At 36.1% G+C, this 17,109-nt stretch overlaps 1 protein-coding gene across 1 annotated transcript in view; it reads right to left on the bottom strand.

Moving 5' to 3' along the window:
• Positions 1 to 2,576: 2,576 nt before the first annotated feature.
• Positions 2,577 to 17,109, bottom strand: part of LOC150109852 (A disintegrin and metalloproteinase with thrombospondin motifs 9-like) — a 605,150-nt gene continuing 590,617 nt past the window's right edge. Inside the window, exons 32-33 of the mRNA XM_090396355.1 lie at positions 3,272 to 3,471; positions 2,577 to 2,672 (exon numbers count right to left, since the gene is read on the bottom strand). Of these exons, the coding sequence (XP_090252481.1) occupies positions 2,577 to 2,672; positions 3,272 to 3,471 (296 nt within the window). The remainder of the gene's footprint in view (positions 2,673 to 3,271; positions 3,472 to 17,109) is intronic.

Raw genomic sequence — 17,109 nt, 5'->3', positions numbered from 1 at the left:
ACAAACAATATCAAACAGGAACTGCAGGTGAAAAAGAGATTATGGAAGAGATATATAAGGAGAGGGGTGGAGAGCAGATGCAAGAAGAATATAAGACTCAATCCAGGAGAGTGACTACTATGGTGAGGAAGACAAAACTGGAATATGAGAAGAGATTGTCATTAAGATCCAAAGAAAATCCTAGGGAATTTTTTTATCTATGTCGCCAGTAGGAGGAGAAATGATTGTGGAAGAATGACATTGTGGGATAATAATGGGAATAGAGTGACTGATGCAGAGGAGATAATGGAGTTGTTCAAGGAACACTTTATTGGAGTATTTCATCCTGGAGAAATAGGTTTTAATACTAGAGGGATATGGAGGTTCAGGATGTAGAGGTGCAAGAGAAGAGTGTGTTCCAAATACTGAGTACTCTGGATGTCAGTAAAGCTGGGGGACTGGATGGTATTTCACCACAGGTTTTGAGAGAATGTGCTAAAGAACTGACAGCTCCATTGATCTGGCTTTTTAATGAAAGTCTGACTATGGTAAGGTATCCAGGGAATGGAAGGAAGGTAAGATAATGCCATTGCATAAGGGTGATAGCAGATTGGAAGTGTTTAATTATAGGCCAGTTTGTGTGTCATCAGTAGTTGTTAAGGTCTTGGAGAAATTAGTGAGGGACCATATATAGCATTGGGTAGATGAGTAACGTTATCTGTAAGAATCAATATGGATTTGTTAATGGGTGCACTTGCTTTAGTAATATGATTGCCTTTTATAATAAAGTGACAAGAGCAGTTTATTTATTTATTATTTTATTATTTAACACCTCCAGGGAGTCCAAAGACTCATTGAGGGAGAACATCAACTCTACAACTCGGTCTCCACCATTTCACCAACTGACTGCAACTACACCAACACCATCTACTGCTGACCACCACCACTAGTATTTCCACAGACAATCACAAACATCCATGCCCATGGCGGGATTCGAACCTGCAGCCTTTTGGCTGGAGAGTGGATATGCTAACCACTCAGCCAGCCAGTTGATGAGGGAAAGGCATATACCGCCATTTTTTTTTTATTTTGCAAAGGCATTTGATAGGGTATCACATGATCAGCTGATTCTCAAGTTGCTGCACATGGGTTTAGATGTTTTGTTAGTCAACTAGATTCAGGATTCGGTGTCATATAAGTATCAGAGAGTTGTGTATGGTGGGGCAGTATCAAGGAAGCAGAAGGTTACAAGTGGGAGTTCCACAGGGCTCAGTACTGGGATCTGTATTGTTTAACCTTTATATCAATGATACTGTCAATGGATTGCATGAGGATATTCAGTTGTTTGGAGATGATGTGAAGCTGGGCAGTAATAGTGCAGATGTGGCAGCCCTTTAAGAGGATTTGAATTAACTCGACAGATGGGCAAATGAATGGGGTGATGGTTTAATGCAGCAAAATGTAAAGTCTTGAAGTTTGGGATACATCGATGGGAGGCTGCATACTCAATTGGAGGAGATGTACTGGAGGAAGTAGGGAGACAAGAGTGCTGGGGGGGGTGATGATTGATAGAAAACTGAAATTCAGGAAGCATATTGCAAAGGTGGTGAAGGTAACCCAGAGGATTCCTGCAATACTGAGAAAGACGCTTACCTGGAGAGATAAAAGAGTTATCATTCTGTTATTATAATACTTTGATCAGATCACACTTAGACCATTGTTCTCAAATTTAGTCTCTAGGATTTAAAGGGGATAAATTAACTGTGGAAAGGGCACAGAGGCGGCTAACAAAGATGCTTTCAGGACTGTACAATCGTAGTTATGAGGATCGGCTGAGGGAATGTGGACTGCAGAATTTGGTGGATAGAAGAAGAAGAAGAAGTGATATTATTGAGACTTTTAAACTGTTTGAGAGGCAGTTACAGGGTTGACACTGGGGAGTTCTTTCAGTGGAACAGCGGAAAGGAGTGATGACAAAGGGCCATCCCTGGAAGTTACAAAAGGAAGCTGTGAGCAAGAGGGTGAGGAGTGGTATCTTTGCATGGAGGGTGGTTGAACAGTGGATGCATTGCCTGTTAGAGTGGTGAGAGCAAGAACGGTCAGCGAGTTCAAGGAGTGGTATGATAGAATTTGTGTTTCCTAGGAAGGTCCTTCCACGATGAGCCTCTTGATTCCATGGAGGCCTGAATAATAATAATAATAATAATAATATATCCCTCATGAATTATTATTAAAAAATAACATTGATCAGTTGTAGATCAAATACAAAACACTCCAAAACACTATTGGCTACCTTGCTTAGCTGAGATATTAATTTCCTCTACCTACTGATACTTTCAGACAATCAATCTCTTATACCACTCAGAGATGTATTTCATCCTTCTTCCTCAACTTTTAGATCAAGTTCTTTCTTCTCCCCCCTTGACTTTGATCATGCATTCTCTCTGCTCTGTTACTTGCTATCAAATAAGCTAAATTTTTTATATTATTGCAATGCTGAGTTGAAGTCAATAAAACAAGAGTTCTCATTCTGATGTTAATAAAACAGAATTCTAAATAAACAAAGCATTCTGAATGAATAACTTAACTGACCTGAATCATGGTGGTGCTACATCAAGGACTAACCCAGTGGCAGAATCCGGAGAGCATTTTCCACAGTAACCTCCACATTTACCCTGGATCACTTGTCCTCCCTTGAAAAATGCAACACAAAATCATTGCAATGTTACATCTTTATGTGAGAGTTACAAAAGCCTATTGATAATTATTAATAATATTTTCATTATTTGATTCCATTAACCATGCTACCAGCCAGGATGTATATATATGTCCAAGTTACCATGGATGCAAAGTGCATATTAAAATTGTAATACCATTGACAGTACATTGAAATATATGATGGATACAAAGCGTATCAGGATGCGTATTTGATCCATAATGGCCGATAAGGTAGTTAAGTTGCATATTTCTTGGTCCACTAGCTGTCACTTTTTTTTTGTTATATTGTCAATTATCAACATGTTGTTAATCAATTTAGTTTGCATCATATGCATAATGCAAATGAAAAAAAAAAAAAAACTAACCCTTCCCCTCAAATGTTGTGACTCTACAGAGGTCAAGTAAAATAAGCTGTTGAAGTATTAAAACTAAATGAAGATTTTTTAAAATCTATTTTTCTAAATATTCTAAAATATTAATGAATGGAATAATTTTAACAGACAAAACACTTGCTTAAAACAGTTTGATATCTAATTGATTCAATGATCATCATATTCAATTATAAATGACTCACCTCTAACCACTGAATCTTTTGAGATGGGAAATTACCCTGTACAACCCACTTTGTTTTTTCTGATGATACAATAAAGCCAGTTCCTAGAAGGCTGATTGAGAAACGACCCTGAGGACATTTAGCTGTACTGTAACAATCGCCTGCTTCTCCATATGCCACTTGATGTCCATGATGTGTCTGACTGAAGGTAAAGTCCCGAACTGAAACAAAAAAAAAAACCCTGAAACATTTTGAAATTAAAATAAAAATAGAAAAATGTTAGTTAATATACAGGTATCCCTTGCTTAACGCAGTTTTGCTTAATACGGATTTGATTAACGTGCTGAAATTAATTGCGGCAATCCCTTGATATACACAGCAAGTTTTAATTAATGTGCCTTTATCCTTGCGGAGCTCGCAGATGATCTGACAGATACATGCGAAATGTTTAATATAAATATTCTTACACAATTCAGTGTATAGCATGGAGGTGATGAGTAGCTGTGCATTCATATGTTACAAGTGATATTCCGCACTGTTTTTGCTGTCAGTTTGATTTAATACATGTTATGGAAAGGTCTGTGATATTTGACAGTAAATTGTATCTGAGAGATACTGCGACCTCCGATGTCACTATGTATGGTTTATTTTATTCTATTAACATATAGTAAAAACATATAATATGGTTTATTTTATTTTATTTTATTTTTATACTTTGTTCAGTAATTTCTAGATTGTAACTGAAAATAAATAAACCATCATGTATTACTGAAATAGAGAGCCAAAGGCTTATTTATCATATATGTCCTCTAGATGTGCTTTACATTATGGAAAATACTAAGGAAAGTGATCTGGAGCTTACTCCACCTTTACATCGAGTTGCCCATAAGGTTACTTATGCTTGCATCCGACGAAACTTTTAGTTTCTATATATTCGGCATGAAACTCTTGTAGTTTCTATATTCGGCTATGAAATAATGTTGGGTTCAATATTAACTTAATTTGTACCATCATGTATTATATTTGCAGTGTTTTTTCTTTATGTTTTATTGCTTGTTTGCTGAGGTCTGGAGAGTCATTTTGCTTGTTATCGTAGAATTTATGCCGATAAGAAAAAACCTAAAACTGTTCAAACGACTCTTGATAACTTCTTCTGATAAAAAAATTGCAGTAAATAATATAGGTACAAGTATTTATTAAACATTTACTTCGCATTCAATTTTTATTTTCCTAAAAGAGTGCCATATAAAACAAACTATTAATACAGTAATCGATCATGGATGAATTGTAATTTTTACCATTGATTATTAGATTTGATTAATGCGATTTTGATATACGTGGTAACATTGAGGGATTAATTAACCGCGTTAATCGAGGGATACCTGTATCCATATTTCACAACAGAGATTATATATAAAAGTTATTATTATAGGAAACCTGGTGTCCAAAGATTCATTATAGGAGGCTTCAGTTCACAGATCACCTATCATATCTTTCCTTAAATTCATTCACAGATGATGATCATGAACGATTACTTCAAGAAATGCTCCTTCTTCAGAGATAACAATCTCTTCAAAGATTTCAGCTGCATCCATTCTTATAAAATTCCTTTTACCATCTTATATGTTGCTATTACATCACCTCTCCTTTGTCTTTGGAGTTTGTAGCCTATATTCACTTACTCTGTTCTCATATCAAATATTTCACAGTTCTGATATAATCATGGTTACATGTCTCTGTGCTTCTTGTTTCCTCATCTCCCTCAGACAGATTTAGACCTATTAGTCCTTGTCAACACTATTGTTATCCTCTGAGTTGATTTAATTATTATTCCAAGCCCTCTTAGATCAGTCAAAGACTCATCTAGAAAGTCCCTTTCTCATAAATACAGCTCATCATACCTTGCCTTACGCACATTGAAATTCTCTGCAGACACCACGCCAGGCAAGGCATTCCAATCATTCATAACTATGCATGCAAAAAACCTGAGCCTTATACAATGGAACCAGAATCTCCTTACTTCTACAAGGCAGTCCTCCACATCGGTGCCAGAATTCATTGTGCTGTCCTCACAATTTTCGCAATATGTCCTCTAAATTTTAGATTCTTATCCATCATCATCCCGAGATATCTTATTTCCCCCACCTCCAACAATATATCCCCAACTAGAGTAAATTCTATATCCCATCTTTCCTTTAGTTTTAATGATGATAAGCATTCATTTCAGAAATTATGGAGACTACGAGAAATGTCAGAAATAATTACTTTAATTTCCCAACATTTCTACCTTCATATCAGAGCCTGGAAAGGCACCCGTTGTTTACATCACATCAAAACATGGCATGAACATAAATTTAAGGAGGCCTGCAAAATTCTTATCAACCACCCTAATCTTAACAATAACGATGGTCTAAAAATCCCAAGAATATGGATGGCACATAACCTTTTAGTCTAAGAGTTAATTATAATTAGGACAATAAGTAATTCAGGATTTTCTGATGATGTTATAAATAGAAAATAGCTTTCATGTAGTAATTTTTTTTCCTCCACTAGATGTCAGGCCAGTAGAATAACTGTTGATCAAAGCATTGTCTATTTGGCGTACTGTTTGAAATGTAATATAGCTTGTCTCTGTATATACAAGGGTGATCTGAAAAGTTCTCGGCCTAACAATGAAAAAAGTGAATTTATAATTTCAAAATTATTTTTATTTTTCAACATAATCTCCCTTAAGAAAATACATTTGTTCCAGCACCATTATCCCGTCCCTGTAGTGGTTCTCAGTAAGATCTGCAAAATACTCCTTTACAGCTACAATTACCTCTTGATTTGAAGAAAAACGCTGACCAGTGAGGAAGAATTTTAGTTTTGGGAGAGAGAGATAGAAGTCAGAGGGAGCCAAATCTGGGGAAGAGGGTGGATGTTTCAAAAATTCCTAGTGCAGAGCCTTTAATTTTTCCCATTGCAAAACACCTTTGTGGGCAGGTGCATTGCCCTGTTGAAAGATGATTTTTTTCTTCTGCAAACCGGGTCTTTTCTCACGAATTTTTCATCTAGTATGGTTAAAAGACTGGAAAATAATATTCCCCAGTTATTGTTTTACCCTTTTCAAGATAATTAATAAACAAAATGCCTTTGGCATCTCAAAACACTGATGCCATGACCTTTCCTGCTGATGGAACCGACTTTGTCTTCTTTAGTAGTGAAGTCATAGCGCAGATCCCTTAATTTTCCCATTGCCGAAACACCTTTGTGGGCAGGTGCATTGTCCTGTTGAAAGATGATTTTTTCCTTCTGCAAACCGGGTCTTTGCTCACAAACTAGTCTGGTTAAAAGATTGGAATAATATTCCCGGTTATTGTTTTACCCTTTTCAAGATAATTAATAGACAAAATGCCTTTGGCATCTCAAATCACCAATGACATGATCTTTCCTGCTGATGGAACAAACTTTGTGTTCTTTGGCGCTGAACAACTGTCTTTCCCCGGTTATTGTTTTACCCTTTTCAAGATATAACTGGTAATTAATTTACGGAATTAATTACCAGTTTTAATTTACCATTTTCAAGATAATTAATAGACAAAATGCCTTTGGCATCTCAAATCACCAATGACATGATCTTTCCTGCTGATGGAACAAACTTTGTGTTCTTTGGCACTGAACAACTGTCTTCTGTCCACTGTTTTGACTGCTGTTTGAATTCTGGTATGTAATAGTGAATCCAAGTCTCGTCCATAGTAATAAATTGATGCACAAAATCAGTTTTCTTGTTAAAATGCTACAAGCACTATTCAGAGATTTTCATGCGAGTGCGTTTTTGATCTGCTGTAGCAAGTGCGACACCCATCTTGTGCAAAGCTTTTTCATTTGCAATGCTTCATGCAAAATATATCCTACACATTCTTTCGAAATGGGTATAGTCACAGCAATTTCACACACTTTGACTTGCCGGTCATCCAATGCCATATCGTGCACTTGATCAATGATTTCTGGTGTTGTTACACTTTTTGGGAATCCTTCACGTGGATCATCTTCAAGGCTGGTACAGCCACGTTTAAACCCGGCAGCTTAACTGTCAAAAATGAAGGAAAAGAATGCCCATAAACTTTTATGAACTTCGAATGAATTTCTTTTGGTGCTAAACTTTCTTTTACAAAGAATTTTATAACTGCACGATACTCAATTTTATCCATTTCAAGGGATACCCTTTATTTCAGACAGCTGTATAAAAAAACTACTTGATAGAATGACTTGCAATTTCACATGGATGCTTATGACAGATGTACCAACTTAGAAAAAAAAAATCTTACTGATAGTGTTGCTATCTATTGTCAAGGCAAAGAACTTTTCAGACCACCCTCATATATATGTATACTCCAGATGATAACGTTAATATGAAGGTTGAAACACCGGGAAATTAAAGTAATTATTTCTAACATGGTTGCAGTCTTCATAATTTGTTTGAAATGAATACTCCCATCTTTGTTTTCCAAATTTTAAAACATTACATTTCGCAACATTGAACTGTCATCTCTACTTCCATGCCAATTCACTCACTCTATTCAAGTTATCTTGTAAGGCAACAAAATCTGCTCTACTCTTCATAGTTTGTCTCAACTTTGCATCATCTGCAAACAACTGAATATCTCCATCCAAATCTTCCCCAATATCATTAACATACAGGTTAAAAAGCAATGGTCCTAAAATAGATCCTTTCATCTTCTGGGATACTGTTCTCCCTTACACAACTTGCTGACACCTATCAGATAGCCAATCTCCAATCCAATACACTAGTCTTATATCCAAACCCATCCATTCTAATTCGACTATCAACTTATCATATGACAGTCTATAAAAAGCCTTTGCAAAATCAACGTATGCTACTGTGTATCCATCTCCTTTACCCAGTGAAGCCATCACCTTGTAATAAGTAGATTATTTGTTTATTTATAGTGTATGATGATATAATGGCTGTGAGGCCCCTTTTATGGGGAAGTATAACGCCATCTCAATCTCCCCAAATTTTATCCGGGCTCGAGACTGGCATAGCTGACGAATCAGACCTATGGCTTAAGTATTCCTAACTGTAATCCATGTGTGTGTGTTCATGGGGTCAGTTTGCCTGCTTGTGGGAGGAAAAACCCCAGATAAATGGGAGAAAAACCCTGTTATCCATGCCCAAGTAAGTAGATTACTAAAACATGACTTCCCTTTAGTCTAGATCCTGGTTCTCACCAGCTTCTCTCCAACACTTTAACTTTAACTAACAATTGACACACAGATAGGGCTATAATTTGAAGCTTGGGTTCTGTTATCTCTTATGAAGCAGCACAACCTTGCCTTTCTTCCTTCCACTCCTTTAGAAGTTGATTCAGTGCAAGACTCATATTAAACAAATATGTCAAGGCAGATGCCAACTACCTGGCACATTCCTTCGAAACACGTGATGATATATTATCAAGTCCTACAGCTTATTAACATCAAGTTTGTTCTATTCTCCATATACTTCTTGCTCACTTACAGTCAGTCTCTCCTCCTCTTCCAAAAAGGTGGCATCTTTCTAACATTGGCAGCATATTGATTTCTTATTAAGAGAACCTGATCTATGTCATCTGTAACTCAGAAGTTTCTGCAGCCAATTTTAAGCTTTTGAGTGTGTGTGTGTGGGGGGGGGGAATCAAGAGGAAATCCATACATTATGTTGGGTCATTTGGAATTTACAACCGAAGCAACTGATCTCAAACTCTACATGATGTCACATTCACATGAATGAAAGACCTTTATGAACTGCTCATTAAATATTTCAACTATATCCTCCACAGCAGTTATTCTTATATCAATTTCTCCAATTAATGCCATCCTATCATAATTTTTCTTATTTTTTCTGGCTACATATTGTAAGAATTCCAAAGGATTTTTTTAGCTTCATTAGGTAACTGCTAATCACACTTAACTTTTACTACCCTTACCAACCAAGTCACCCTCCTTGTCTGTTCTTTGTATTGCTCATTGAACTGACTATTATCATTCCTCTTATGTTTCCTCCATAATGGCTTTTTTTCTCTGTATTGCATGCTTAATCTCTTCATTCATCCATTTCACACCTATATTATTTAACCTTCTGACCTTTGGAATTAGACAGAGGGTTTTTGAATATCACCCAAGCAACAGTGATCTTCTTTCCGCAGAACTCCTTATTCCATGCTACAGCGAAAGGCTATTTCCTGAACTTCTCATAATCACCAGCTTTGTAGTTTCATGTATGGTTGAGATATGGTTTCCTTACATGGTTGAGAACTACCTAGGTAATCACTTCATGGTCACTCTCATCAACTGGAGGGTGATTTGATACCTCATTTATAACAACATCCTCTGATGAGCTGATCAAATTCAATACCCTCAATCCTCGTGTGCTCTTAGTTACATACTGCCTGAGGTAGATGTCCCTCAAAAACTTGAGAAACTCATTTACTAAAATGAAGAGCCAAAAGACTTCAATTCGGTGATGTAAAAATTATTAAAATCAAGTGGATATTAAATCCAGCATTATTTCAAAGCGAATACAGAAACTTCAAAATTTTCGTATGAAATTTGATCAGAGAGCTTACAGGAATACACTCGAATATACTATGAACTTTTATAGTTTCTGTATTTGGCTTTGAAATAATGCTGGAGTTAATATCCACTTGATTTTTATAATTTGAGAAACTCGTTTTCTTTACTTCCAGTTGCTATCTCATCATCCCAGTCTATAGTGCTATAATTAAAATTATTATTATTAGCATCTGACCTCCATGGAGTCCGAGACTAATCATGGGAGGTACACACTACTGCACACAATATTCATCCACCTATGCTTTAAACTGATTCAATATGTCTACATTCACAGCACACTCAGGCAATGTATTCCACTGACCAACCACTCTTATGTTTGCCACCTTTATCATTAATTGCACTCTGCATTTCAACTTCTGCTAAATTCGTATCGCTTTTGTCATTCTTACTACTATCAATTGTTAATCCTTTTTTTATTTAATCCTTTCTTTTAAGCTTGCATGGTAATCCGAATGCATTTTTGAAAATTATGGAGACAACTACCATGTTTGAATAAAAACTTTAGTTTAATATAACTAAAATCTATATTCGACGTTTCAACCTTTATGTCAAGGTCATCTTCTGGAGCATATAACTATACACAGAAAACAAGCTACACTACAATCAAACTGGCTTGTTAAAGTTACTGACCAACCGCTACAACAATTGTTGGCCTGACCTCTGGTGGGGGGAAAAAAAAAAGAAAAAAAATTATACATCAATGCTAGAGTCCTATTATTAGTGTCATCTGTTGGTGGTAGAGATACATTGGGCACAACAACAAGTCTATGTATCTATCTATATACATATATTAACATCATGATTATACATGTACATTCCAGCCAGTTGGTATGGAATGGTTTCTAATACTAGCTGAAGATTGGCTAGAGTCCTGACTTATGCTGGATCTTATATATTAGGTGGGCTGAATGTGTGCCATCCAGATCCTTGGAATTTTCATGCCATCTTTGTTGTTGATATTTGGGTGGTTTATCAGGATTTCGCAGGCTTCCTTAAATTTCCTTTCATACCAGGTTTTTGTGTGGTGTAAAGAGTGGGTGCTTTTCCAGATGATTTGGTGTAAGGTGTTGAGCGCATGATCTGAGAGGCCTGCTTCACCATAATGGTTATATTTAATGTGTTCTTTCTTTCATATAGGGATTGTCCGTCCTGTTTCACCAATGCACGGTAAGTAACAGGTGCAGCGGATGCAATAGACTCCAGGATGTGCCAATGGGAGGAGAGGATCCTTAGAGGAGTTGAATATGGTTTTAAGTTTAATGGGTGGTTTAAAGGTGGAATTGAGGTTATAATGTTGTAGGATTCTGCTGATTTTTTCTGATAACCCTTTAATGTATGGGATGGCTATGGTTTTAGTGTAATCTAGATTCGTTTTTGTTGTTGTTTTATGGAATATTTTATTAAAAGTATTTCTGTTATATCCATTATTTATGAATGTGTCGCTGATGATTTTTAGTTCTTGTTTCAGGGCTTGCTGGTTAGAGAAAATTGTTGTAGCTCTGTTTTTAAGGGTGTTAATGACTCCATATTTTTGTGATGGGTGGTGGTATGAATTAGCATGTATGTATTGGCCAGTGTGTGTCGGTTTTTGGTAGACCGTGAAGGATAGACTGCCTGAAGGAAGACGTGTGACTAGTGTGTCTAGGAACGGGAGCAAGTTTTGATTTTCGATTTCGATGGTAAATTGTATGCGTTCGTGTTGTTTGTTCAGGTGGCTAAGGAATGTGTTTAGCGTTTGTCCTGTGTGGCCAGATAGCGAACACGTCGTCAACGTATCTAAGCCAGACTGTCGGTCTTAGCGTGGCGGAATCAAGAGCCTTTTTGCTCAAAGGTTTCCATGTAGAAGTTAGCAATTGGGGGATAGGGGTAGTGGAGAGCTTTTTTTTTTTTTTTCCACCAGAGGTCAGGACAACAATTGTTGTAGCGGTTGGTCAGTAACTTTAACAAACCAGTTTGATTGTAGTGTAGCTTATTTTCTGTGTATAGTTGTATGCTCCAGAAGATGACCTTGACATAAAGGTCTAAACGTCGAATGTAGATTTTAGTTATATTAAACTAAAGTTTTTATTCAAACACGGTAGTTGTCTCTATAATTTTCAAAAATGCATCAATTGTTAAGTTCATCAGATCACTCGTTTGCATTTTCAAAACTTTTTTTTTCCCCAATTTTTCATTGCTCTTTTATTTTTATTAATAATTTTATATATTTTCCAAAAACCATGCTCTAGATCAGTGCTTCCCAAACTTCTGGATGTCAGGGCCCCCCTTTGGAAAAATTTAAATATTTCACGACCCTTCTTGAAAAAAATCGTAATATAGACATATATTATTATAATATTGTTAGTATTTATATTCAATACAAAACATACACAGCGAATATTGCAAAAATCAAATGCAAATATTACATTTTTAGCATCTTACATACACATTTGACATGGCACATTATCTCATATTTTTATATAGATAGATATATTGTTATTGTACATTTGCAGTACAAGCCCATGAAACGTAAAACTATTAGTAATAAAGAAAGAATTAAAAACATAAAAGAAGTTTAATAACAATTTAATGTGATGGATATGTTTCAATACTACTACACAAAAAGTTAATATCAGGTGAAATATTTGAAGCTGCAATTCTTAAATTTCTGCTTTGAAATGAAACTTATATAAATAAGCATATGTTTACTAATATTCATTAAGCACCGAAATACGAGAAGCAAAATTTGTGAACCATTGTGTGATTTTTTCCCATTAAAATATAAAAAATAACAAAAAAGAAATAATAAATAATAAAAATTAAATATGTTTCTTTTAAGATAAAAAAAATCTGCTTAGTCTTAAAACATTTAAAATTTGTTTTCATTATTTCATGCCCCCCTCAACAAAACCTATGGCCCCCAAGGGGGCCATGGCCCACAGTTTGGGAAGCGCTGCTCTAGATAACAAACATGGAACTTTTTCATGTCACCTTCAGGTTTCCAAAAGTAGATTGGAAGTCTCACACCAGTTAATGAAATTATCTTCTACCTAGAGTACAAATTATGCTTAAAATTTGCACTCCAGGATACTGTCTAACTTTTCTCTATCTGCCATATATGCTTTCCAGAAATAAAAGATAAAGTCAACCATCAAATATCCCATTTCTATCACATCAATTATTTTTAAACAATAGTTATCAACAGTAAACTTGTTCATTACCTATTACTTGATGGTCCACCAATTAATTCACAATCACTGATATAGATTCTGCTACCCTCACCCAACCCCAGATTTCCTAAACATTTTACCCATCTTAGGGCAGAAACTTACATGGCTGTTATTACCATTTACAAGGCATCTGATTGAGTATGGCATGGAGATCTACTTAGCAAGTTTCATTTTATGGGCTGCTTTCTGTCCTTTGTGACTGGACTGCCAGTTTCTACCCTGGCTGTTCACTGGATGGTTCCCTCTATTTGGGTTTTGCTATCTATACTAGGGTATCCCAGGGTTTTCTGCGACCCCCTTCCTCCCTCCTCAAATGCTCTTCCTATCTCTTACACAATAATGACTTTCTCTCCTAAACACAAATCCTATCCACAGTTTTTGTTAATGAAAGTATGCCCCCCCCCCATTCCTCTTCTACATTTGACCAACTTTGTGATGTTCAAGCAATTAACACTTTAAGATCATTCATAGCCAGTATTTTAAACACTGATCTCCTTGCCATGTTTCAAAAGACAGTCCTATTTCTTGTCAGATCTCACTACACTACCATTATCTCTCATAATCTTCAGATGACTTCTCTCTCTCTCCAGTTAAAATAATATTGATAATATTCAGATTGGTCTCTTCTTGAGCTGATTCACAATTCTAGCCTTTCCTGACACAAACACATCATATTCAGATTCTCCTCAGCCACCAAAAAAATGGATGTCCTCTTTCATTAAAGACACCACTTACTAGAATAACTCTTAACACTATGTTAATCCACAGCAATCCATTCTCTCACTCACAAAGAATTACACTAATCAGTTTTTTATGGATGCTCTGTTTGTGAATTACGTATTCTTCATAGGTAATTTTCATAGATGCTGCTCCAACAAATGGCCTCATCACTATTCCATTTCATTCTTCTATATAAAAACATATAAAAATACAAGCAGCTTTTTCTTGACATCTATATGAAGTTCAGAATCCTTTTCATTCTATCTACTTCTGTTCTTTGAAAGAACCTTTCCTATACCATTTATCCCAATGACTTCCTTCTTTCTCTCTAATCACTTGACCATATACATGGTACTATTGCACAACCTCTCAAGTGTGGAGTGGATATTACAAATACATTCACAAATATAAATTAAATGGCTTATAAAATTATAGAGTGCAAAAATACAGAAACAAAGGGAGAATCAGGGACAACCTGTTGTTATTATTATTATTATCCCCAGACCTTCATGCAGTCAAAGACTCACTGTGGGAAGTCCCCTGTCACATGCACATTTCATCATATCATGCCATAAAGACATTCACATTATCTTCATGCAAAACATTCACCACTCTCCATGTAAAACACCTGCTTTTAACTCTTTTGCTCACACCTTTCTTATATAGCTGACAGGGTTGTCAGATTAACATCTTCAATTTCATCTGACAAGAACTCCGCACCAATTTATACGCCTTATTCATACCCCCCACTTCAACCAGTCTTCTCCTCCTATCCACTAAACTCTGTCAATTATACGAAGGGGACTGGAAAATTCTGATAAACACCATCATCATCATCAAATTCCTGTCATGTACCCTCAAGGGGTGCACAGGATATCATAGTACTACATGAAAAAAATTACATCATTACTAACTTCCTATCTACAATTTTCTTCCAAATCAGTCTGTTACTTGTCAAGACTCCAATATTATCAGATCTTATATTTCTATCGTCTAAGGTACTTTGTACCGTATCAATCCACCTATATCTTGGTCTACCTCTGGGTCGTTCTGCTGCCAACCTGGCTGAGAACACTTGTTTTGCTAATCTTTCTTCGCCCATTCTGTTAAGGTGACCATACCACCTGAGATTAGCTCTGCTAACGCATTCCTGGATGCTGACAATGTCAAGTTCTTTCCTAATATCCTCGTTTTTAATATGATATTGCCATTGATGCCATCTGTTCACACCTATAATCTTTCTCAGGACTCTCATATCTGCGGTCTCTAGTCTTTGGTCAAGTGTTTTACTTCTGACCCAGCTCTCAGATCCATGAGTTAAAACTGGTTCGAACACGGTCTTGTATATATACAGCTAATTTAGTGTTCCGACTAATTTCTCTCTTATTCCATATGAATTTATTCAATTGACTTCCCACCATACCAGCTTTGCTGATTCTGTTGTCTATTTCTATATTTAATTTACCATCTTCAGTAAAAATCGTGCCTAAATAGCTGAAATGTTTTACTTGTTCCACAGGTTCTCCATTCACAACACAGCTGACATTTTCAATGATGCTGCCTATTTTCATTGTCTTTGTCTTTTTATTGATGACCTTCATACCATATCTATTACAACAGCTATTCAATTTAGTCAGAGAATCTTGCAGCCTTGTAGCGGATTTATTTAGAAGTATAACATTATCCGCATAAAGCAAAGAGCTGACATTAGCATCTCCAATTTTGATATCATGTTTAATACCACTTTCCTTCATAATGTGATCCATATAAATAATGAATAACAGAGGGGATAATGTACATCCTTGTCTCACACCAGGTTTAACATTAAACCATCTTCCTGTACTTTCTTCAATTCTAACTGCTGACTTACAACTCAAATAAAGACTAAGTATTGCTTGATATAATGCCCCATTTACACCATATAACTGCAGCATATTGAATAGCTTCTCTCTTGGTACCTTGTCATGTGCCTTTTCCAAATCGACAAAACTTAAATACAGATCTTTGTTATATTCCCATGCTTTCTCGACTATTTGTCGTAAAGTGAAGATCTGATCCTGACAGCCTCTATTTGGCCTGAATCCAGCTTGTTCTTCACCAAGCTTTTCTTCCACAATTCTTCTCAACCGTTTCTCAAGTATACTTGCATAGATCTTGCCAGAAACACTCAGTAGGGAAATACCTCTGTAATTTTCACATTCAGGTTTATTTCCCTTTTTATATATGGGTACTATGAGAGCTCTACTCCAATCATTGGGAATTCGTCCCTCTGTCCATGCTTTCTGAACTATGCAATGCAGCCACTGTAAGACTCTTATACCACCATACTTCAGCATTTCTGGTCGAATATCATCTACTCCTGCTGCCTTTCCACATTTCAAGCCTTTGATGGCTTTTTCTACTTCAAGTATGGATATGTATTCCTGACTGCATGCCTGGGCAGTGTTTTTTACCAATGTGCTGTCATCACTGCTTGTTTCATTTAGCAGTTTTTCAAAGTAATTACTCCATACTTCAAGGATATCTTTTTCTCCCGTTTTCATGTCACCATTATCATCTCTAACTCCTTTTACAGCACTTTTTCCTCCATTCCTAAGCTTCTTCAACAGCCTCCAGAATATTTTGCCACCTTCTTGATATCTATATTCTTGCCCATGACTTTTGTTTAGCTATTTTTACACAGTGTTTAGCATTCTTGCATTTGTCTCTATATTCTCTAAGAGCACAAGCTGACTTATTTGACAGGAACTTTTGATATGCTTTCTTCTTTTCCTTCACTGCCTCTTTAACTTCCTGTGTCCACCAGGGAGTTCTGATTTTTCTATCCTTGCAGAAAACCTCACCACATGCCTCTCTGGTAGAATCAATCAATGTTTTCTTCAGAGTTTGCCAATGAATCTCCAAGGTTTGATTCCTGTTCTCAAACTCTTTCATTTTTTCTTCAATAATCTTTCTGTATTTTAGTCTACAGTTCACATCTGAGAGCTGCTCAACTTTTATTCGCTTTAAAACTTTCTTACATGTTATTCTTTTCAATATGAAATTCAATTTTATCCTGCTCAAGACTAAATAGTGATCACTTCCAATTTCAAATCCTCTGTACACTCTGGTGTCCTGCACCAGGAAGAAAACATCACCATCAACAATAACATAGTCAATGAGACTTTTCTTATTCCTAGCCTCTTCTCTCCATGTGAATTTGTGCACATTTTTATGTTGGAACATGGTGTTAGTAATAACCAGTCCATGTCCTTAGCAGAAATCCAATAGATATTTGCCATTATTATTAGCTTTGCTTTTCTCCAAATTTTCCCA

This window comes from Typopeltis vanoorti, chromosome 1, assembly GCF_054136105.1.
Source record: "Typopeltis vanoorti isolate ZY-2024b chromosome 1, IOZ_Tvanoo_1.0, whole genome shotgun sequence".
Taxonomy (NCBI): Eukaryota; Metazoa; Arthropoda; class Arachnida; order Uropygi; family Thelyphonidae; genus Typopeltis; species Typopeltis vanoorti.
This window is presented reverse-complemented; position numbering and strand designations above follow the sequence as displayed.